At 50.6% G+C, this 22,839-nt stretch overlaps 1 protein-coding gene across 4 annotated transcripts in view; it reads right to left on the bottom strand.

Annotated features, from left to right (window-relative positions):
• Window positions 1–3,620: 3,620 nt before the first annotated feature.
• TP63 (tumor protein p63) overlaps window positions 3,621–22,839 on the bottom strand; it is a 176,933-nt gene continuing 157,714 nt past the window's right edge. For 3 of the 4 annotated variants that reach the window (XM_075004126.1, XM_075004124.1, XM_075004127.1), the window contains exons 10-14: window positions 21,972–22,108; window positions 11,078–11,235; window positions 9,267–9,411; window positions 8,229–8,322; window positions 3,621–6,327 (exon numbers count right to left, since the gene is read on the bottom strand). In XM_075004126.1, the coding sequence (XP_074860227.1) occupies window positions 6,031–6,327; window positions 8,229–8,322; window positions 9,267–9,411; window positions 11,078–11,235; window positions 21,972–22,108 (831 nt within the window). In that variant the 3' untranslated portion in view covers window positions 3,621–6,030. Of the gene's footprint in view, window positions 6,328–8,228; window positions 8,323–9,266; window positions 9,412–11,077; window positions 11,236–13,885; window positions 16,975–21,971; window positions 22,109–22,839 lie in introns of those variants that run through there. The other variant, XM_075004128.1, reaches the window with a different exon arrangement.

Below are 22,839 nucleotides of genomic sequence, written 5' to 3'. Positions count from 1 at the left end.
CTGTGGCAAAGACAGCGGGGAGGTATTTAAAGAGCCAGCAGGGACCCAGGTTGCCGTAGAACAGCGGTTATGTTACTGTCACCCCTGCACACAACCCAGCCCCTCTCAGGGGAGGACTCCGCTTTACAGACCGAGGGCTCTACTGCTAGGCTAGAGATTGTGACTTAGACAATCTGGGATAGAAGAAAGCCCAGATCTCCGTCTATTGCAGAGTCCGGGCTAGGCTCCGCAGCCTCACAGCAGCTACCACACATACCGTACAAGCAGCTCACCTAACCCGGCCTTGTAACGAATATACCCAACCATATGGCTTAGCCTTAAGATATCTGGTTAGGCGCAGGTAGGTTCCCTGGAGCTGTGGGTTCAAATCCTAACAGCACGGGCTGACTGTCCTTTGTTTCAGATGGAGAAGTGGAGCAGCAGAGTCATGTGTGTCAGGGTTGATAGCTTGAGAGCCAGGAATTTACAAAACCACCAGTTCTGCCTCACACAGCAGTGGGAAACTGACATTTCTCTAGAGCAAAACACAGGTGAGCTCACAGCAGCGTGCACCAGGGCATCAAGGTGTTTGGCCAAGACACACAACCATCTGCTCTCCCCTGGGGGGAGTGAGGGCAGGAATGCCTGTGGGAGAAGGGAGGGCCAGAACTTCATTCTGATGGACCAGCCAAGAGAGGCACCACAGCAGCAAGACAGACAGGTAGAGCATCCCAGGGAACGAGCAATGCCGCACCAGGGAGATGCAAGCTGGACTGGCCAGCAAGAGGCTGCAGGCTGTTTCGCGTTTACCTCCCCTCCCCTAAACTCTCTGCATCCACATCTGGTCTCTTGGCTGATGATAGTATTGCAAGATCCATAGGGCAGGACAGTCTCTTTGCTATGCAGCGCCTAGCACCTCACCTAGGGCCCTGGCCTATGGCTGGGGTTCCTATGCATGCTGAACACACACATAAGGATGCAGTTAGCCTGTGGAGAAGCAGCAAGCCGCTCCGTGGAGCTTTAACCGGCTGAGGTTCCAACTGGCTCAGAAATTTCCCTGTGCACTGCACAAGAAGGCCTGGAGGTGCCAATACACAGCTCACTGGTCTCCCCTGAAATTGGTGACAAGGGGCCCAGGTGACGCACTGGTGCCCCAAAGCTCTGCTGCTGCTGAACCATTAGGGGTCATCCCAAGCAACGGCAAAACTGAGGCTGCCCCACTGAGTATTGCAATGGCCAAAGTGCTTAAACCCACAGCAGAGCCCCCACAGCTGGGGAGTTGGAACTCTGCCTCGAGAATAACCCTGGAGTTAGAGGACAACCCTCCCCTGCCCCAGGTGGGGAGGACAAGCAACCACAGGGCTTAACCTCTCATTGCACAAGACAGAGACCCCAGAGCTGCACATTGCCCATGTAGAATCTTGGCTCATTGTCCCTGGCAAAGCACCGCTGGGGAACATTGCAGAGCCAGCGCTTGCATTATGTTGGCTCATGGCCAGACCAAGGACTGGTTGGTTTACTTACCCATCTCTCCAGATTTCCCAGCAGCCACACCCAGACATTTAAAACCCAGGCTCTGCTGACACCCAGTGCTAAGGAATGCTGGTGTACTCGGGAAACCCCCCCGGGGGCCTGGCTGGAGACGCCTTCAGCATACAGCTGTGGGACAAGGAGAGAGACTTCGCATTGCCAAAGCAGATTCCCAGCTGAAATGGGGGTCACGCTGTGCCATTGTACAATACAGTCAGCAGCCATCTACCCTGTCCACTTGAGGGGCTTGCACCAGTGTAGATGCCCGGGGCTGACACCTGGGCAAACCACAGCACAGGCAAAGCCTATGTCCGGAGATCATATGCGTGGGCTGGCTGGCCTCTTTCCACCTCTGGAGACAGACGCACTGGCAGCTCTGCAGACAGGATGGCTCAGGGGAACAGCTTGGGGATAGATCCCTGCACCTGTCCTATCCCAGTCACTCAAATTCTGGCAGAGGCTGGTAGTTGCCCAAGCTCAGTGGTCCCTGGGCTGAGCTGCTGGGCCTCGGTCCATCGTTAGAGCTATTTATCCAGTGCCTTGGTTCTTCGCCTCAGCAGAAAGGAAAGTAGGCACAGCGTCATGCTACTCCTGGCCCATCATCAGATTCCCCTGTCCCAGGCCAGTGAACCAGTGGGGTGGCAGCATAAGAGAGCCCGTGCTTGGAGTGGCTCTGCTGGGTCAGCGATTAACAGGGCTTCTGGCACCATGGCCTACTGAGCCATCCCTCATTGCATGCGGGTCCTAGTCAAGCTAGGGAAGACCAAGCCGAGGACACTTCCCCCTGCAATGCAGATTTTATTGCAGGTCTTGAGTGGCAACTTTAAAAAAAAACAAACTTTGCACTAGCTGTCTCCCAGCAGCAGGGATAACATGATCCCAGGAGATCGGTGCGCAGACTGTCAAAAAAAATACCCCTACACAGTGTTCCCTGTAAGCTCAGCGCATGGGTGGCCGCCCAGGAGAAACCCAGGTGCTGCCTAGCTGATTAGCAGAATGCCCATAGCTGCCCAAAGCCAGCAGCTTGTGTTGCTACTGGTGGCACACATCCACACATGCCTTCATGCACATAAAACTTATTCCAGCCATGGGTGGGGAAAAAGTGAGAGGGGCAGGGAACGGAGCACTGGGGGTACATCTAGACTTACCAGGAGTTCGACTTAAGCAAGGTCCATCTTCTGAGGTTTGATTCTGTGCGCCTAGTGGGGACTTGTGAAATCAAACGATCAGGGCTTGACAATCGACCCTGGTTCGCCTCACTCTCCCGAGGGTAAGGGAGGTCGACAGGAGGTTCTCCCATTGACCTCCCTCAGGGGGAATGGCCAGATAAGTCGATCATAGATACGTCGATTCCAGCTACACAATTGCCACAGCTGGAATTGAATAGTTCTGATCAACTTTAGGGTCTAGTGTAGACCTGCCCTGGGCGTGCAATGCATTCGCCAGGCAGAAGCAGCAAGCTGCTCCCTCCTCCCCAGTGTTGACATCGGCCATCGTCTGTGTTCCTGCCCATTTTGCCTGAGCTGAGAGGGGCTGAGGTATGGCACAGGGCTGGTATCCACTCTCCAGAGAAGTTGTGAGGAGATCAGAGGCGACACAGGAAAGAGCCACCACTAATAACCCACAGGCTGCTGAGAATACCCGACAAAGGAGAGCTCAGCGTGTCTGGCTTAGCTAAGAGGTGACTCACTGGCTGCATAAGGCACTCCGGAGATCTCTTGGGTGGAGCAGAACCACTAGTGGGAAGCCGGAGCCAGGCAACGCCACTCAGGTGGCAGCAAAGGCAATTAGCTATTGGAGTGAACTGAGCAAGGAAGTGGGGGATTCTCCATCCCTGGGTGTTTTCAAATGGTGAGTTCTGACTGAGTCACACAAACTATTGGATCCAGGACAGGGGCTATTGCGTGACACACACAGGCAGACTGGTTGGGCCCTTCCAGCATTAAACAATGTGAAATCACATCTACAGAAAGGGTGCCCTGGCCTGGCCTGGCCTGGGCAGGACAGCAGGAATCAAGGAAGTGATCACCTGGTGCATACGGTGAAGGGGATTCATTCCACCTCCCCCACCGCCTCCAGAATGATGCAAAGGTAAGAAAAAAGCAGTCTCATTCTCAGTTCAGCTTTTATTTCCCATAGGCTCCAACAAGGTGTGCCAACACACACAAGCCTCTGGTGTAGGCAACACCAGCATTGCTACAAGCACTGGCAGATCATCTGCTCAATTACCCCATTGGCTTGATCTAGCAATACAAACAAAACAAAACATCACAGCTATTCAGGGGAGGGCAAACGCAACAGCAGTTCAAACTCTCTTGCGGATGCAGGCTGGTACGGAAGCGGGCTCCCTAGTAGCACATGGGAGAGATGCACAGAAGATTGTTTCACAGTCTATCTTTAAATCTTTGACAATGCAGCAGGTGAATTCTCTCTCACCACTGATCTCAAAAATGAGGGTGGAAGGCCCCTCTTTGCACGAACAGTAAGAAATCTCATACAGTATCCACCACGTTTGCTTTGCAATCAGTGGCTTTCACTGTAGAATGTTGAAGAATATTGCCAAGTCGTTGGCAAAACCACAGAGGCAAAGAAGGACCAAGTGACTTCACCCTGCCCATTTGCAAACTACTTGTGCCAGCACTTTCCCCCTCCTCCCCATAACAGTGCACCACCAAATTGTTTCTTCCACCCAGTCAGGAGCAGAATGATTCTCTTTTGGTAGCAAGCGACGCCAATGAAGTTTGCACGCTGTGTGCTTTCAGTACTTTGAAATCTAGGACTCTCCTCTTTGACGTGTTACAAAATAAAATTCTCACAAGCTTGTGGCGCCCCTGCTTTTCAACTGCATGAGGGTAACAGTAATCTCAGTACGAAAAAACCAAACCATCTATTGGTCCCATAGCTGTCATGTTATAAAGGTACATTGTTATTGTAATGACACGGGCTTACAATAAAAAGAAAAAACAAAAAACCAACAACACCTTACTGTGGTTCTGGAAGACCCGGTAACCCAAGAGGAAGCAAAAAAAAATCAGGGAACAAAAATTACACGTACAAAAAAAAAAACACACGCACGCACGCACGCACACACACCCCCCTTACTGCATAACAGTCATGCTTTCTGGTTTCAGAGCTATTCAGAATACATCAGTGTTTGGTAGTTACTGAAGGGCTGTTACTGAAAGCAACTTAGACCTGAGCAGATATGCAAGTTAAAAGGATTTGAGCTCTGCTTGGCTTCAGTAGTGCCTGCAGTACCACAGCTCTGAGCGCTCTGCATGCCAAGCTGTGGTACCACAGGAAAGCAAGTGAGTCATTCTGAAGGCTGCCTATGTGATCGTCTGACTTGTCGCAATTCAGGCTTGCTCCCAAGGAGTGCCCACGTTCACAGAGCTGCGTTTCTCCCTTTGAATCTGGCCCCACGCATTAGAAATGGTCACCATTCATCTGCGCAGGAAGCCTGCCCATGGGTTCCGTTGCTTCTCTTATTTGTAATCAGCCTTCTCACCTCAAACAACGCAACAGCTGGACCAAGGAGCCAGCAGCTGGTCCAGGGGTTGGGTTTTAACTCTGAACATGTAAACAGACGTCTGTGCTGCAGTAACCCGCAAGGACCACACAGAGCGCTGAAGACCCTTGTCCAAGGCAGTTACGGGAAGAGAAGCAGAGTTGAACTGATCATGGGCAAACCTAGGAGGGCTGGGTGCACATCCCTTGGAAGGGAACTGCTCTCCCCAGTGAAGCCCTAATGCAGGACTGTCGGGGCCTACGGCAGTTCAGCCCTATAGACTCGCATGTAGCCTCCAATGTACCCCTTCTCAGTGTCATTGGAGGTTTAACAGTGTGGTCTCCTCACACCAGCCTGGCTTGTAAGGCTCTGCACCAGCAAATGCAAAACTGCTACAGGAAAGACCCCGGAGCTGGCCAGGCTGTCTGGGAGCGTGAAATGCACAGAGCCGACAGACTTTCAGAACCAGGAGAAATTGAGCCAGAGACAGAGCGAGGGTTTTCTCCGAGAGCTGGGGAAGGGGGACGTAGCTGGCAGGGCTTATGCTCACCTCAGCACCGCACCTGCTCTCTGGAGGACGCTGCACACAAAGGTGCTGTTAAGAGCAGCACGCCGGGACTCCATCTGAATTTCTCTGTTCTATCACGGTGCTTTTCTCGTATCCAAAACCGACAACGATGAGTGGGCGAGAAATAGGAGGCGTGGGTCAGGGCACCCACACACGTAGGGCTTGCAAGCCGAAAGCCAAACCGCGCTCCCCTTCCCCCAAAGGAAAGCCAACAGCAAGGGAGAGCAAACATCATCGGCATCCTGCCTGGTCTTTGGCCTCGCTCATCTCTCCCTTGCCGCGCTATGACGGCTGCAAGCCCAGGACCACGGCTGAGACAAGACTGGGGGCAAGCTAGCTAGAGTAGGGTTCCTCTGCCCTTCTCCTCACATACAGTCCGAGCAGGGGAAGACATGGGAAGGGCAGAGCAGTCTGTGGGCAGGGTGGGGGGCGGAGCCCTGGCAGCTCACTCCCCTTCCTCCTTGATGCGTTGCTGCTTGTTGCGCCGAGCGTCCATGTCAAAGTTGAAATCACTCCACTCGTCGCGGGGTGGGAAGGAGATGGTCTGGCGGAGCGTGAAGCGCACCGCGTCGATGACCCGCTCCCCCCGGGTCTCGCTGGAGCCCACGCTGACGGTGGAGGTGCCGCTGGGTGTGCGCAGCAGGTGGGGAGGGGAGGAGAAGTCGTGCAGCTGCCGGTGGTCCAGGATGCCTTTCCAGATGGCATGGCGGAACTGCTCTGGGATCTTGAGGCTCACCAGATCCTGGAAGGTGAAGAGGACATCTCATTGAGTAACAGCCAACCCCAAGGGGCAACACGTGGGCCCTGCCTCCCAGGCACCTCCAGGGCAACAGCCGCTGGGCTGTCTAGCCAGCACTCCTGCTCCAATCCACGTGGCACACACAGCTTGCAAGGGGTTACGTAATGACCAGCACAGAGTGGGTGGTGCTCTGGGTCACTTTTTCTGAACAGACATTTGCAGCACAAACAAGGTTAGAGAACAAGCCCAGCTGAGCAGAAATATGTGCTTGTGTACAAGCCACCCAAGCACAAAGGCGCTAAACCCTTGCCCGTCTGTTCAAGGTCTCCCGGAGAGACCTCCAGGAGCTCTGCCCCTCGTGCCAGGGGAGATGCAGCAGGTCTGTTCCTCTGCCAGCCGAGGAATGGATTTAGGACCTTCACATTGGGTTCCAATACAGGCTGAGCCTCTCTAATCCGGAACTCTGTCCTCCAGCAATATCTGTAATCCGGCATGATTTAAGTTAGCCAGACAACCACTTATCATGGGTGTGGCCAAGTTTACTGAGGTCCCATAAAGTTTGTTTCCAGCCACCAGTCCTGGCTCTCAGTGTTCTGTGCTGTTATTTAGCTGTAATTTACCCCTAAATATCTTCTAAAGCCCAGTAAGCCGTGGAGTGTTGGCAATGCTGCTAGACAACATTTTCCTCCTGTAGTCTGGTGCATTCTCCCATCCTGCACTGGTTAGGTCCCCAGGGTGCCAGACTAGAGAGGTTCAACCTGTATGTCACACTCAGGGCCTCAGAAACTGTTTGCATTAAAAGAGATGAAAGCATCTTGTCACCCCATCCTGGGGACTGAGCAATCTACCCACCAGAGAGCAGGGGCTGGTTTTGTGCTGGATTTGCAGCAGGGACAGAGCACTATTCAGTGGCCATCACCACACCGGGCGGCATGCTGGGCCTCCCCTGGTTACACAGCCCTAAACAGAATGGAGCAGTAGGGGGATTTTCAGGCTCCAGAGCGGTACCTAAACCCCGATCCTCCCCTAGGAATCGACGGACTGCACTGATCCCATTGCCTCTGGTCTGAGCTCTGCAGGACGGGCTGAGCTACAGCAGGTTACAGCCAGCTGTTGCATACGCTCTGAGTCCATATCTCCCCAGCGTTTGGTATGGCCATGCGAATGAGAGGCCGTGATGTTTGCACGTGTAGACATTGCTCTCACCAGCCAAGAGCAGGGCTGGCTGTGGCCTCAGATTGGCAAGGGTGGCCCCAGCTGCTCCGTGAGGCCCCTGCTGTGGTATGCCAGCATTCAGTTGGGGTCAGCTCTTCTAACTGCAGCAGCAGAGAGGAAAGGCAAGCCCAGCTCAGCCCAGCTACAAAAGCAAGAAGACCTCAGGCAGTCAGAGCCCTGGGAGGGGTAGGCAGCCCACTAACCAAGAGACAGAACCTTGCACAAGAAGCAGCCCTGGCAGGAGCCGCATACTGGAAGAGCAAAAGGAGCAGGCACAGAGTTCATCAGCCAGATGGCTCCTGTGGGTTAGGCTGGGCAGCAGAGGCAGGGAGAGGGGAATGCAGATGTTGGGGCAGCCACTTTTGGAGATCATCAGTTTGCAGGTAAGTCCAGGTATTCCCAGCCCTTAGCAGCCCCGACCTGGGGAATTCACGGGTCTGGGGTCTGCAGCCAACCATGAGGCCAAACCAGGGTCAAACCCTCTGCAGCCCACAAGGCCATTAGCCTTCTGCCCTGGGATGGGGTTGGATCTCTCAGGGTTCTAAGAACCCTCCTGTGGTTCCCAGCAGACTGGATTCAAACTGGACGCCCTTCAAAATGAGCCTCCCCACCCTCTCTCATCAGGTGGGAGTGGGGATTTCTGCCCCGCCCAGCCCCAGCGATGGGGTGCAGAGCGCGCTGTTACTTACATCCATGGAGTAATGCTCAATCTGATAGATGGTGGTCAGCCCCTGGGTCGTGAAATAATCCACGCAGGATGAGCAGCCCAACCTCGCTAAGAAGCTGCAGAGGACGAGGGAAGGGAAGGAGAGAGACAAAGGATCACCCTGGCTGCCACAGCCCAACCAGAGCACAACTGCAGGCTGGGGCCACCTTGCAGCAGCAAGCTGGTCCCCTCCGCGACACCTCCCCCAGCATGGCTGAGGTCAGCGGGTGCCAGACTTCGTGCAAGGCGTGAGAGGGTCCTGAGTCCCGCGCCCAGCATACAGGCGGTCACCTGCCATGGTGCTGCCGTGGCAGGCAGTGACCTGAGCAGAGAGGTAAGGGAGCAGCACAAGCATTGGAGAGCCAACCACCACTGGGCCGGCTCAGAGCGGAAGCACTTGGCTAGGGGAAGCTGTCCTACTGATGCGCTGTGCGCTAGAGGGCTTGGCTCAGCCGAGCTGGCACTAAACGGCATTACACAGACCCACACGCGCCTCTGCACCACGTACCCACCTGAGCTGGTAACCTTTGGCTAAGGGGACTGTTAGCCAACTCGTCTGGGCACAGGTGAGAAAGCAGGACCCTGCCAGGGCCGCCTGGGTTCTATCCCCAGCACTGATGGAGAACTCCGCTTAGGTACGACTGATCCCACAAGATACCATGCCCCTGCAATTCCTGGGGACTCCATGGGGCAGGGACACGCTGCAGCCTTACAGCCCCAGGCCTGTGACCCCCGTGTGCCTGCCTGGGTGATGGGGCTGCTGCTACTTCCTGAGCCTACCTCAGAGTGGAGCATTAGTCAGTGACTGGCGTGGAGGGTCAGTGCTCAGGATCAGCTAGCCCCCAGGATGTGGTCTATTGAATCGGCTCCCCTTGCCCTCTCCAGGAAGGCTCAGCCCTGACAGCCCAGAGAAGGCGGAAGGCAGAACCTTGGGGACCACATGGCCCACCTACTTTGCTCCCATGACGCAGAGCTTTGCTTTCTGCCTGGGAGTTGATCCTACCGGCCTGCCCCCGCTCACCTCACGATGCTGCAGTCCGTGGGGTACGGTGGCGGTGGGGTGCAGTGCGAGGTGGATGGCATTGAGAGGGGAGGAGGCAGCGCCTGTGTGGGGCTCAGACCGTTCATGTCTCCAGCCATTGCCATGTGGGTGCCCATCATGGGAACTAGAGGAAACAGGCAAAGGGAGAGAATTGTCACACAAGAATTCCAGCCTGCTGGGCAGCCCAGAGCCATTCCCCAACATATTGCAGCGGGAATCTTAAAGCTGCCCTCAAGGGCCCAAACGTGCTGTATCACCGGGGTTATCTTGGGCAGGAAAGCTCCCAAGTGTCACTGTAGATGATAATCCAGGCAGGGAGGCAGAGGGGATAATGGCAGTCACAAATGTGCTGGAAGGAAACCCAAGCAAACCCCAACTTCTCAGTTTCCTTTGCAGTAGAACAGTCGGTAGGACAAAGCCAGCAGGGCAACCTGATACAGACACCCAACTGCACCCCCAAAGAACTCCCAGGGAGCCCGGCACCTCTGAAGTCTCAGCTTAAAGCGACATCTGGTTACGAACTCCACCTCTCTCCGTAACACATTCCCATGTGTCAGGCAAGACACTTAACATCCTCCCAACCCTCACCCCCACCTCCTCCAATTCACGTGTTTAATTTATCAGTCTTTATTGCAATGTTTTTGGACATCTGTGCTACATATCTGGGTCTGGACTGGAAATGCTATTGATCTGAAGAAGTGGGTCTGTCCCACGAAAGCTCATCACCCTAATAAATCATTGTGTTAGTCTTTAAAAAGCTACATGACTGCAGGTTTGTTTTGTTAGAATACAGACTAACGCGGCCACCTCTCTGTTACTGTCCACCCTCCTGGTGAAATATTTTTTCCTAATATCCCACCTACACCTCCCCCTCTGTAACTTGAGACCATGGCTCCTTGTTCTGCCGCTGAGAATAGTTTCTCTCCGTCCCCTGCAGAGCCCCCTTCAAGAAGTTGAAGGCTGCTATCAAACCACGCCTCAACCCTTCTCTTCTGCAAAGTAAATAAGCCCAAATCCCTCCACCTCTCCTTGGAGGTCATGTGCTCCAGCCCCCCCCCACAGAGGAACCCTGACCTCCTGAAGCCCAGCCCTTGCACCAGTACTGCCTCCAGGGCCTCTGGCTTTGCCTGGCAACTTTTACGCCAGTCTAAGTAGCCAGGCTGACAGTTGGGGAGCCTGAAACTTGCCCCTCGGCCGAGCAGGGACAGTATGGGCAAGCAGCATGGTGGCTCCCTCTGCTCCACCCACTAGAAACTGCCTCAAGGGATGTCCACAGCAGGTGGCCGCTAGGAAGGGTGATTCCTGGCATATGTAGACAGACATGCACTAGCTGTGCTCCCGCTGGCATAACAAAAATGCCACAGTCGCCACAAGCTACCCAAGGAGAGACCCAGGAGGCTGGACAAGACAGGGCTCTGTCGACTAGCCCAGGCCGCTGCCCTTGCTGCTAGGACCACGCTGCTATTTTGACATGCAAGACCAACACGTACCTGTCTGGCTGACCTGGGGATAATGCCGTCCAGTGACAAAGAAGATGGACCCCCCTAACCTGACCTAGAGGGAGGAGGGACCACTGCTCTCAATGAGAAGGTGGTCCCATTTGGGCTTGAACCGTGGCCCTCTCTACGGCGATTGCCAGACAGGGGCTAATGGAGATCGGTGTTGGGATGTGGGGGTGAGATCACTGGACCATTTCATCTCTCACCCAGACCCATCTCCCACTCCCTGGTCAAATACACCACGAGGTCCGCGGGGGGCAAGAACAGTAAGAGAAAGAGCCAGCCCCTTACTGTTGGCTCCCATGCCGTCAGGGATGGCGGTAGGGGTCAGGGCGTTGCGCTGCTGGGGGTTGATCAGCTGGCTGACGGAGGGCAGCTTGTTCATGCTGTTCATCTTGCTGAGCGGCGGCGAGTTGGAGCCGTAGGATGACGGGGACTGCATGGAAGTCCTGCGAAAGGACGGAGAGAGCAGGGTGTTGAAACTTCTGAGCAGACAGCAGCTTCAGCCAAGACTTGCGTGCGGGGGGCAGGCTGTGTGTATATACACATCACCGCTAGCAGAGGGGTCTCACTCACAGAGCTGCTGAAAATGCTGGTTTGGGTACACGCTCCCCTTTCAGTTTTAAATAAAACCAGACAATTTCTATCTCCAATGTTCAGAGACCAGGGAGGTTGTTTTGTTTGTATATGGGGAGTTTTCTGGTCAAAAATAATTTCAAGTGAGCCAGCATCTTTTTTTTAACTTTCAAAAATCCAGGTTTATTTTGTTTTTTTTGTTTTTTTTTTTGTAAAAGCAATGAAGCTATTCCAGTGAGCATTAATCATTACTGACAGCTGGCTGCAAACACGGGATAGTTTTCAGGTTAGGGAACAATTAGTACATTGGCCTTTTTAAAATGCTTTGCTCAGGAGGCACATAATCAGACTGTCCATCTATTTCCAGGTGTACATTACAACCAAAAATTCCCACCCGAAACACTAGATGCTTCTGAGCCCTATGGAGGCCGAGATTTTAAAAGCTGTCTGGGGGATCTGGACACGCTGTTTCTCTTAATTTTAATGGGACTCTGACATCACACTCAAATTACAAACCTCCAAACCAGATTAAAATCAGCAGCCCCCTCATGCACCAAAACCAGAAGGTGATCAACCAAACCGCCTCACTCCAGCCCGTATTAACCTCTGCCTCTCTTATAGGCTTGCCCAGAGGCAATTGTTTGTGAGATCTCGCTTCTCTGCGCCCTGGACTGCTTGCCTGGCACAATTTCATCTCAGAAGATCGGGAGAGTGCAGGACTACAGTGCTCAGCCTCCGGATTGAGTTACCACCATGGCATTGCCACGGGTGCTGGGTATTATTTGGAATATGCAGAAAATGATCATTAAGGCCAGTCTAGTGCAACTGGCAGCATGTCACACTGTCATGTGAGACCAGCCTCTCTCCCGTTTGCTGGGCAGAGATCTAGCATGATCGAGGCATTTACAAGACCATGCAGAGGTCTTGGGAACTGGGCAAGCTTCCCAAACAAGATGGATTTCGAGCACAGCTTCTCGCTTGGCAGAGCTACAGTGGATGAGTGATTTCTTACTGCATTCCAATCAGAAACTGCCTGGAGGGAGGGGGAATTTTCTTCCTATTATTTCCCTCCAGGAAACCCACTCATCTTTTCCCAAACTGATTACTTTGGATTCCTGGCAACTGACTTGTATTTGATGGCAATGATGCCATGACTACGTGTGGGATCTCGCAGACCAGCTGAAATTGTAGACTTCACCATAGGTTTCATGCCCGTGTAGATTTTTTTTTTCCTCTTTTAAACTAAAAGACACTAATTTCTGGACAATCTATTACAACTTTTAGCACCCAAGCCCTACCTGAAGACAGACAGGTAGCCCCCACTCGCCCTGCACCTTTCAGGCTTGCTACAGTGGGTGGAGAAGATATCTGTTAAAAAGGTGGTGTATCAGGTGCCTGCAGCAGTGCAAACTCACTACGAGTATAGAAGTTACATCAGGGCACGAAGGCACCGCGGTGTATTTTGGGAGCACGAATGTAGGGCAAGATCCCACAGACTGAACATACCCAAGAAAGCGAGACCACGCAAGAGGGTTACAGTTAACATAAGTGAGGGTGCAGCTCATAGAGGGAATGAATCCCAGCCTCACAATTCAGCATTGGGGTGGCAACTTACATCAGAGGTCTCAGTTTGACCGTTATTCAAATCCAGACCAGCACCCACATCCAGATCTGGATGGATACCGTGATAAGGTTCAGAAGGGACTGGGAACTGGGGGCTTAGCAGAGGATCGAGTTTGGGTGCTTATGCTAGTGAGACTCTGGCGATCAGGAGCTGCACAGGGCTGGACAGATGCCTGATGCAACAGTTCTCTCACTTGACATGCTTATTCAGCCAGGGCGATTCGCATGCCAGAGTAGCTCTCAGACAGTCCATCCGGCCAATGGAGGGGCACCGGAAGAGAATCCAGCAAAGTGTGGGAGTGGTTTTATTTAAAAAAAAATTTTCTTTAGGTGTGCCTGGGAAGTGTCTCAAAATCACTCAGGACTGGCTGTAGCTCTCCTGCCACAGTCAATGCGGACTTCTGTGAGAGTGGATTTGGGCAACCCTGAATGCTTTGAACAGTGCCCACAAGTGGCTCACACAGAGCCGATCCTGCTCTCCCTTCCTCCTGATGTGCAGTTCAACTCCCTGATGCTGATGGAGCTGCAGATGCAAACCAGGCAGAAGATGACAATCGGGTTCCATATACTTATGTCCGTAAGCACGTCAGTTCAACTATTTTACAATGGAAGAAGGCAGACAGAAAATTGAGAGACAGAAAGAGAAAAGTCCCAAGATAAACCAAGATGCAAAAATTTATTGAAAATTAACATCACACATCCACAGAGCAACAGCCTCAGTAGTTCTTGGTATGAAACACACAACAGACTACCTGGCATTTGGAGATGTTCATAACAAATTGCTTCCCCCCCACCTCCAAAAAATTCCCTCCCCCTTTTTATTTTTATTTTTTTTTGCAAACACAAAATCCTTGTGCTTGAATCTAATTTTTAAAAAGATGTTTAATGCTTCCCAAGAAACATTACAAGTATGAACATTAAAATCCCTTTGATACCAATGCCAGTCAAAAGTATTTTAAAATCAAGGCAAAAGGACTTAAATTAACAGACTATTACCTTTCTCAGAACAGTCTGATGAAAAAGGCACCAAGTCAAATCCTGCAGCTGGTTTTGATTTTTGTTTATAAAGAGACTAAATAAGCATAGGGCCAGCAACATTTGCAGTTATGCAAGCTACTGTAAGGGTAACCAATTCTCATGTTTCAGGCCATCTCCTGGTCATCTGGAAGGGTCAGGAAGGAATTTTTTCCACTTGAAAAGCATGGCGTGGTAGGCAGGGCTACTTTAGGAAGTATTGACCCAGCCCCTATCAAAAGCAGGATACTGGACTTGATGGATCACTGATCTGATCCAGTCGGGCAAATCCTATAAGTTACTGGTGACCACTTACATGCATAGTCCAACTCAAGTCTGTAAGCAGCATTCACCAACATAAAAGAGTGTAGCTATGGTTATTGGACATGTAGTTATCAGTGTGGATCCCACTCAAGGCAAGTTTGCAAGCTAGGAATTTTTTGAATGCCGCTGTCTGCCAAGACCTGCCTGTACCATGAAGTCCTTATGATGCCTGCCCACCCACCAGGCTCAAGGTCTAAAGGGAAGGGAGGCCATAACCCTCTGTTTCCTCACAAATTTGGAATCCTGAAGAGACAGAGTGCAAGTGGTGGGATCTGGAAACCTCAGATTTCAGATACCAGGAGATATGCAAAGTGGACAGAGGATGCCATTTGAGCTGTGATGGAATTAGTTGCAATATCAGGAGGGATTGGCATGTCAGCCACTTAATAGCAGACTTAGGCACTGTATGATCCACTGGGAGGAGAATGCTTGACCTTTGGATGCACCAGATGTGGCAAAGAAAAGACAAAACAGTGGCCAGAAGGGATTTGCTCCGTCAAGGTAATATAATAAAACTCTTGAAACGTCCAAAAGTGGGGGGTTTCTTTGCTCTCAGAGCAGAAGGGATTTTCAGCAAGAACACTGGCTTATTGATGATCAGTTTAAGAGGAAAGTCCAAGACAATCTTAAGAATCCGTTTAGTACGAGGTCTCAACACTGCTTTGTCTTGGTGGAATGTTGTGTAAGGAGGGTCAACCTCGAGAGCCTGAGATCACTGACCCTTCTAGTCTATGAGCGGGCAACTAAAGAGATGGTCTTGAGCATGATTCTGGTACTAAGGTAGAGGCTAACGGTGGTGCCTATGGCAGGCAGTGTTTTTTCAGTGCTGAACTGGAGGCCAAGCCAGCATCACTCACCTCGGCATGGGAAGCAGGTTTAGTGGGTCATTTCTGGGAGGGCTGATATTTCTGCAACTCTCCGTGGAAGACCAATGACCAGTGCAAGGAGCCACATCTATACTTCAGGGCCAGAGTAGACCTCCATGCCAAGTGCTTGCTTGACACTGGTGAATCCCCATCACTGGAGATATTTAAGACCAGGTTGGATAAATATCTAACAGGGATGATCTAGACAGTGCTTAGTCCTTCTGTGAGTGCACAGGGCTGGATTCGATGACCTCTCAAGGTCCTTCCAGTCCTAGTATTCTATGAGTTCCTGTTAGCTGTGATCCTGTGGGTCACATTACAGCACGTGGGGGAATGAGGCTCAAACAAGGGTCAGATCCATCTTTGAAGTGGAACTTCTCCCCTCTGGGTGAGAAGTTACCTGCACCAACCGCTCTGAGAAGTAGAGTTTTGGATGGACACCCCTGAATTTCAGAGTCCTCGCGGAGAAGGAGTTGTGCATGGAGCACTGATCTGGGATGTGGTTCTTTCCAAGACAGCAGAAGGAAGAGCTCTGCTCATTAGCAAGAAGAATTAAGTCATCAGGAGATGGACATGGCTTGAAGACTAAAGACTCCAAAGTCTGCCATTAGTGCAGAAAAAGGCACTGAGCATGAAAATGCATCAACTTTTTTTTGCAGTGAGAGAATGGAGTGGGGTGAATTAAAAAACTAGGCTGGAAAACAAAGGAAGATTAAGATGAAAATCAATCTAACAAGTTAAATTTGTGGAACACAAGGGGTAAACAAGCAGCTCTGGCTTACTGCCACAGGCAATGGGAGTGGGGAGTAAAGTAGTTACGGACACTTCGTGCTCCTGGCTGGTGGGAACCTGAGGAGATTCCTGTGCAGACGCAGCCCAACAGACACTGACACCCAGGAGAGTCCAACCCTGAGCATATGAGAGCCTTGCTTAACTAGAGTGGGATCCACGCTGATGGGAGCATCTCAAAGAATTAGAGCTTCGTAACCCATCCTTGGCTCAATCGAACTCCCAGTGAAGTCAACAGGAAACTTCCTGAGTTCAGTGGGAGTCAGATTGGTCCCAGCAGAGTTGATTGTCAATAAGCCTTTCAATTGACTTCATTGGGCTCTGGATGAGACCCATTGTGATCAAGGGAATCCACAATTGGATGATGTATTTCTAAGAAAAAAATTCTTGCCTATGCCAATCGCTGTGTGTATCACTCATCTGTCCAGCAGTACAAAATACTCTAGCTACTTGCATTACTACTGCATGACCAGCATTGAAACAGGGTGATCTGACCAATGGTCATAATCCCGGCCTGTTTATTCATAAACACATCCCCCCGCCCACCAACCCGAGTGAAAACATCTTTAATTTAAACACAACAAGAGGCATTGTACAATTGAGACCTGCTCAGAGAAACTCTCGCAAGTTTCACAAATACAGCAAATGAAGAGTAGAGAGTTTTACAAAAAACATGGAGGAAGGTGCCCTTGTGGCTTCAGACCTCCCAGTGCCAGCGCTATCGCTACAAGAGCTGCAGAATTGTTCTTTTTCCACAAAGCTTGAGTCCCTTCGAGAGCTGGTTCTTACTATTTGCTCTGTTTCTATCAAGCTGGTTTGTTTGTTTTTATTTGCCACAGAGCTTCTAGTCCCACGAGCTGGACAAAAAACCCCAGCTGGGCTCATGGATAGATGGATGGGTTTGGGGGGCTGGAATGTTTTAAGATGGCATCGGTCTGTTTGGGAGGCGCCCTCCTTGAGTCCATGAATTCACTTCTGAAGCAGGCCGAAAGGAGACTGTAGAGGATGAACCAGAGAAGAGAGAAGATGAAGGCTTAGGACCTTTAGAAACAACCCAGAAGAGAAAACTTCCTTTCTACCTTCATGATCACAGTCTGGACTGGAAAGGAGAGTACCTTCCCGTGGCTGAGGGCCTGCATGGAGGATGCGGAGTAGGAAAGTTCAGCAGGCCACACACCCCTTGTAGGTAAGTAACAAACGAAGAGCACCATGACTAATGGATACAAAGTCAATTTCCAAATCGTGGGGCATAAATAATTCTTTGTGGTCGATTCCAGTCACTGCTAACACGCTGATCCAGCGAGAGCCACGAGGCACAGCTCTTGCAATGAGGGGAAAACCCACACATAATGGAGACCACCCACATTTTGTTTGCTTAAAAACTGGCTGGTACCTGACAGGAGCGTAATCTACTTTATTGCAAGAAGGTTCTATTAGCAATCTGCCAACCACACCAATGCCACACTACCATGGGTGGCAACTCTATGGAACAGGAGTGGAACAAATGTATTGGGGGATCACCGAGACCCAGAGTATTTCAATGTAGGGTATGTGGGGAGAAGCTCTATAATGTCTGCACAATAAAATAGAAGGTTCCTTCCTCCACCTTAGCCCTGCATCTTTGTTCCCCTTCCCTGTGATATTCAGGGAGAACCCTGTCTGAATGCCCGAGCTTACAGTGCATGCAAGCAACACAACACACGCCAGGCAGGCCCTTAGCATCCATACAGCGTGCACCGAGACCAAGTTGTGCACAGCAATGTCACTGATGCTTGTCTACTGACTGCCGTGCTCCACTCTTTGCAAATTCGTGCAGCAATTTGACGACACCAAAGCATTTGGATTGCTCTACCTCAATGAGGCCGACTTGAAAAATCAGTTCCTTGGGGCTCAAATAACGAGGAGCATGAAAGCCAGTCAGTCAACGGCCTATAAGCTGCTGTCATGTTGATACTGCAGAGGTGTTTTGCTGGGAAACCATAAGAAAATAGCTCCTCATTTCAGGAAGTTTATGCACTCCTCGAACAGTAAGTACTGGAGTGAAATGGAGCCCAAACAGTTTTGGCTGGCTTGGAGAAAAGGCTCTCCTGGTTACATCCATTATTTCCAGGGGAATAATCTCATTACAGAAACAGGAAATCTCACTGTATTTCCAGCTAAAACATTGGAGAAACCTATGTGGCAAGCGGTGGAAGGAACAGCAACGAAGGGTCCTGTGGCACCTTATAGACTAACAGAAAAGTTTTGAGCATGAGCTTTCGTGAGCAAAGACTCACTTCATCAGATGTAGTGAGTCTGTGCTCACAAAAGCTCATGCTCAAAACTTTTCTGTTAGTCTATAAGGTGCCACAGGACCCTTCATTGCTGTTACAGATCCGGATTAACATGGCTACCCCTCCGATACTTGGTGGAAGAAAGGGTCTTTCCCATCTGTAAGTTCTAGGAGTCCTGGTAATGCAGCAAGGCTGTGATTGACACTGGTGTGGTTGGTAGGTGGAATGCGAAGTGTCTTCCAATTAAAACGTGTACTGGTCTTATAAAAAGGCACTTGAGGCTTTGTCAGTGGTGCATACAGGAGGAAATGGTTGCAAAACCCCCACCTGTGATCATGAAGGTAGCTGGCATGCCTGTTAACTGGAGAAAACCATGCATCAAAGAATGAAGAGACAGAAAGCAAGTGAGAGGAAGGGTCTCTGTCAGAATTCAGCATTTCTGACATACATTCACATTACCTCGTCAAATGCTGTACTTTTTTCATCACCATTAAGCTTGAATCCTCTCTCCATGCAAAAATATTAAGACAACTACATTTCCTACCCTGCCAAATGCAGTCCTGCTGTTTTGCATGAAAATTACAAGCTATTAAAATATTTTTCCAAGTTGATCCATTTTACTTCAGGCTGTCAGGGTGGTTAAACACTGGAATAAATTGCTTAGGGACGTTGTGGAACCCTCCATCACTGGGGATATTTAAGAGCAGGTTAGACAATCAGGGATGGTCTAGACGGTGCTTGGTTGTGCTGTGAGTTCAGGGGGGATTGGATTCGACCTCTCGAGGTCCCTCCCACTTCTAGTGTTCTATGATTTTATTTGGTTTAAAACAAGTACTGTATTGCTACTGCTATTTTCCCTTTTGCTTTTTCCAATCCTAAACCACACCCCTTTAAAGATGAAGATGAAACTTGTAATGGGGCAGAGAATGCCACTCCTAACTACGGTTTGAAAAGCTAATGTGAAAGAAATCAGCTTCTCTGTTTACAGCTAGATGAAAGAACAGAGACATGTGCCCAGAGCTGCACCTGGGGAACGTGCAGCTATAGGACCTGATCCCGCAAGCAAATGTGCTCATGGGACCAGATGCACCATCCATACTGCAGATGTCACTTGGATCTTCTGCTCTCACAACGTGCATCGGGTGCACATGCAGCTTCAGCACACATTTCTGCAAGTGCAGCCCTGGACACAGAAGTCATTTCCTTTTCGTTAAAAGTAGCCTGACAAATGAGTCACAGTTTATCTGCTTTTGGCTGTCCTGATAAACAAGCAGTGATTAAACCTCTGCTACCTGATTAGCTGCATTCACTCACTTTGATTGTACTGCATAGCACCTGAGTCAGTGTCTCAAGCATTTCCTTTCTTCGTTACCCCTTTGCCGAGACCTTGGATACTCCTTTACCACTCTGCTAGGGCAGGAACTAACGGTTCCCAACCCGTATGGTCTTTCTCCCAAAGGTCTCTGGCTTGTTTATGCTGGAATGAATCCAGCTGACCTGGCCAACTGCTGCTTTGCTCCAGCTCTGCACCAACCAAGCCTAAGACGTTGGTATCTGTGCTGCACTTTTCGGCATGGCCGTAGGAGGAGCTCTGTCTGCTAGGACCGCATTAGGGTTGTGGAAACACTGAAGGGAAGCTTTTCCTTCTCCATTCCTAAAAGCTCTTCATCTTTCTCTGAGGTCTCTGTGCACAGCTGGCAGCTGAGAAACACACACATAGCTGGAGCCACGCCAGGTGATGTGCTGAAATAAGTTTCGCTACATTAAGCGGATGGACTCACGCACACAGACAGTTTTTAAAGGTAAAAATACTGACTTTGCCTGCCAGCAACCCAGCCCATTGGCACGGAAAGAGCAAAACGGGCAATTATGGCAAAGCAAATCTGCCAGTGCTCAGGGGAAAGGGGTTATTTATGGCAATCCTCTTCCACTTACAGACCCATTTCACGTGGAGCAGGCTGAGCCTCAGGAGGTCTCTCTAAAGCTACAAGGCGAATCTGGGTGTAAGCAGACTGTCTGCAGCTAGCACAGACCAACAGGCAGATCAGACTGCTGAAAAACAACAGAAACCTCACAAAGTGGCTAGGAATGCCCCCCCAGGGGTCCTGCATGCACCATCTATGGCAGCCCAAGACCTGGGTAACGGCCATACTACACTACAAGTGGCACTCAGAGTGTCTCCTCAGTACACACAGGGTGAAATCTGCCACTGTGCAGGGAGCTGGCACAAAGCCTAGGCCCCACATAAGCCCCAAGACAAGGCCTAGATATCCTACAGGCACAAGCTGGACTTACATCGTACTTCAGTCTCATGCTGGCCCTAGCCACAGAGCTATGTGACAGCTGCAGCACCTAGGGGAGCCCATACTAGCAAGAATCAAGACTAATATGTGAGTGGGTGGTTACAATACACACCACCAGTGATCCCTGTAAGCTGAGCACTTGGGCAGCCGCCCAGGAGAAATTCAAATGCAGCCCAGCTGATCAGCAGAGCACTCAGAGTTGCCCACAGCTGGCAGGTACCATGTGTTTCTATTGGTGGTGCATATTTGCACATCTCAGTGCACATAAAATTATTCCACACACTGCTCCTTTCTGCTTCAGTTCTCAAGCAAGCATTGCAAGTCACGAGACCTGGAGGCTATCCTCAGTGGGGTCAAGCCACGGTCTTTGGGATGGTGGTTTTCCCTAGCTGCAACATGGGAAGAATGGCAGGTTCTCTCTTTTAAGTTAAAGTAGTAGTGGTAAAATTCATGCTCGCAAATGCTTTGCTACCCTTAAACAAAGGGCCTGATGCATGTTGCCTTAACTACCCCCCAACTCCCTGACGTATCCCTTCTGCCCTCCTCCTCCTTTCAGTTTTGCACTTTTTAACTGGCCATTTAATTCCCACTAAGGCCTGACACCTGCTTATCTAGGACATCAAAGTAATGTGTTGAAGGCACCAATGGCTGATCTGAACGTTCTTTACAATCCCAGCTCATAATGCTCTTAGAAGAGCACTCACAGATAGATTTCAAGCGTGGGTGAGATACTGCTGTGGAGTATTTTCCCATTGTCACATGGCCCACAGCCGGCACTGCTAAGCTCAGTCATAAACACCTACTAAGTTTCTGTCTGCAGGCAAATTAACGAAAGCGGCTGGACAAAAACGACTAAGGTTCTTGATCCGCAGCCTGTGCATTCCCGTTAAGCAAGTGTGCATCCAGTTCCCCTCCATGCATCTCCTATAGCCAAAGGCAAGCCCTTTGTGATAACCAGGGACTGGACTGAAAAGGAGAGAGGGTTCAGCTGCCCTATTATTGAGCTAGGGGAGACCTGAGGAGTTGGGATCTAGGGCTACATCTATACTAGACCAAGAAAGTCAACCACAGATATGCAATTCTAGCTACATCTTGTCTGCACTTGGCTAACGCGTCCGTCTATACAGGGGAAGGTCGATGGGAGAGTTTCTCCCTTTGACCTCCCTTAATCCTTTTGTCTCGCCAGGAGTACAGGGGTCGACTGTGACCCCTGAGAGCTCAATTTCATGCACCTAGTATAATCATTTGACCGAAGAATCGCTTGCTGCTCCAGGCCTTGCTATTGGGCAGGACTTTGCCAGGGAGTGGCAAACAGAGGATATTCGGGTATTTTTTCACCACCACATCAATTGCCAGGGGACAGCTGGGCCATCGTCTGTCCCTCTTCCTTCAACAAACTCTTTGTTAGTGTACTCACTGCTTTTGGAGCAAGTGCTGGTGCTGCTGCTGCTGCTGTTGCCTGTACGTCTCGATCGTGTGCTGGGGCAGGTACTGCATGAGCTCCAAGGACTCTTTGATCTTTAGCAGCATTTCATACGTCTCTCGTCCCCGTACCTGAATTGCAGAGATAAGGCAACACTGAAAGAGATTGGCTCTAAAATCACAAAGCCACAGGGTAGGACTTATAACCACCTGCTGCTATAGCCCAACAAACCACACCTCAGCAAGATGCAAAGACACTGCTTAGTCATGAGAGCAACACTGGCTGTCAAACTGCTGTTCCTTGTTACCTACAGTGGGTCTAACTGCTGTCCCTTTCAGAGGGCATCAACCGAAGCTTCACAGACCAGGCCTGGATCATGGACACTCAACATCTGGGGCTGTTTAGATCAAAGCTTTTCATTTGGCTCCATATAAATATACTGGGAAAATTCAGACCCCGCTGTACAACACTCAGGGCTTGTCTTCCCTACGTGGTGGATCGACAATGAAGTGATCGATTCACTGGCAGTCGATTTATCATATGCGCTTAGACATGACAAGTCAATCTCCGAGCACTATCCCATCAATGCCTGTTCTCCACCAGGACAAGAATAGTAGCCGGGGTCAGCGAGACAGAAGCCCCACTGACCTTACCACACAGAAGACACTGCTCTAAAGATGTCAACTTCAGCTACGCTATTTGCATAGCTGAAGTTTTGTAAGCTATATCAACTGGGGAGTGGGGTTCGTGCAGACAAAGTCTTAGGTAACACAAGAAGCCCTGTGGCACCTTATAGACTAACAGATATTTTGGAGCATAAGCGTTTGTGGGCAAAGACCTGCTTCATCAGATGCATGAAGCA

Source organism: Carettochelys insculpta, chromosome 10 (assembly GCF_033958435.1).
Source record: "Carettochelys insculpta isolate YL-2023 chromosome 10, ASM3395843v1, whole genome shotgun sequence".
In the NCBI taxonomy this organism is placed as follows: Eukaryota; Metazoa; Chordata; order Testudines; family Carettochelyidae; genus Carettochelys; species Carettochelys insculpta.
The sequence above is the reverse complement of the archived record's forward strand: the minus strand, read 5'-3'. Positions and strand labels throughout refer to the sequence as shown.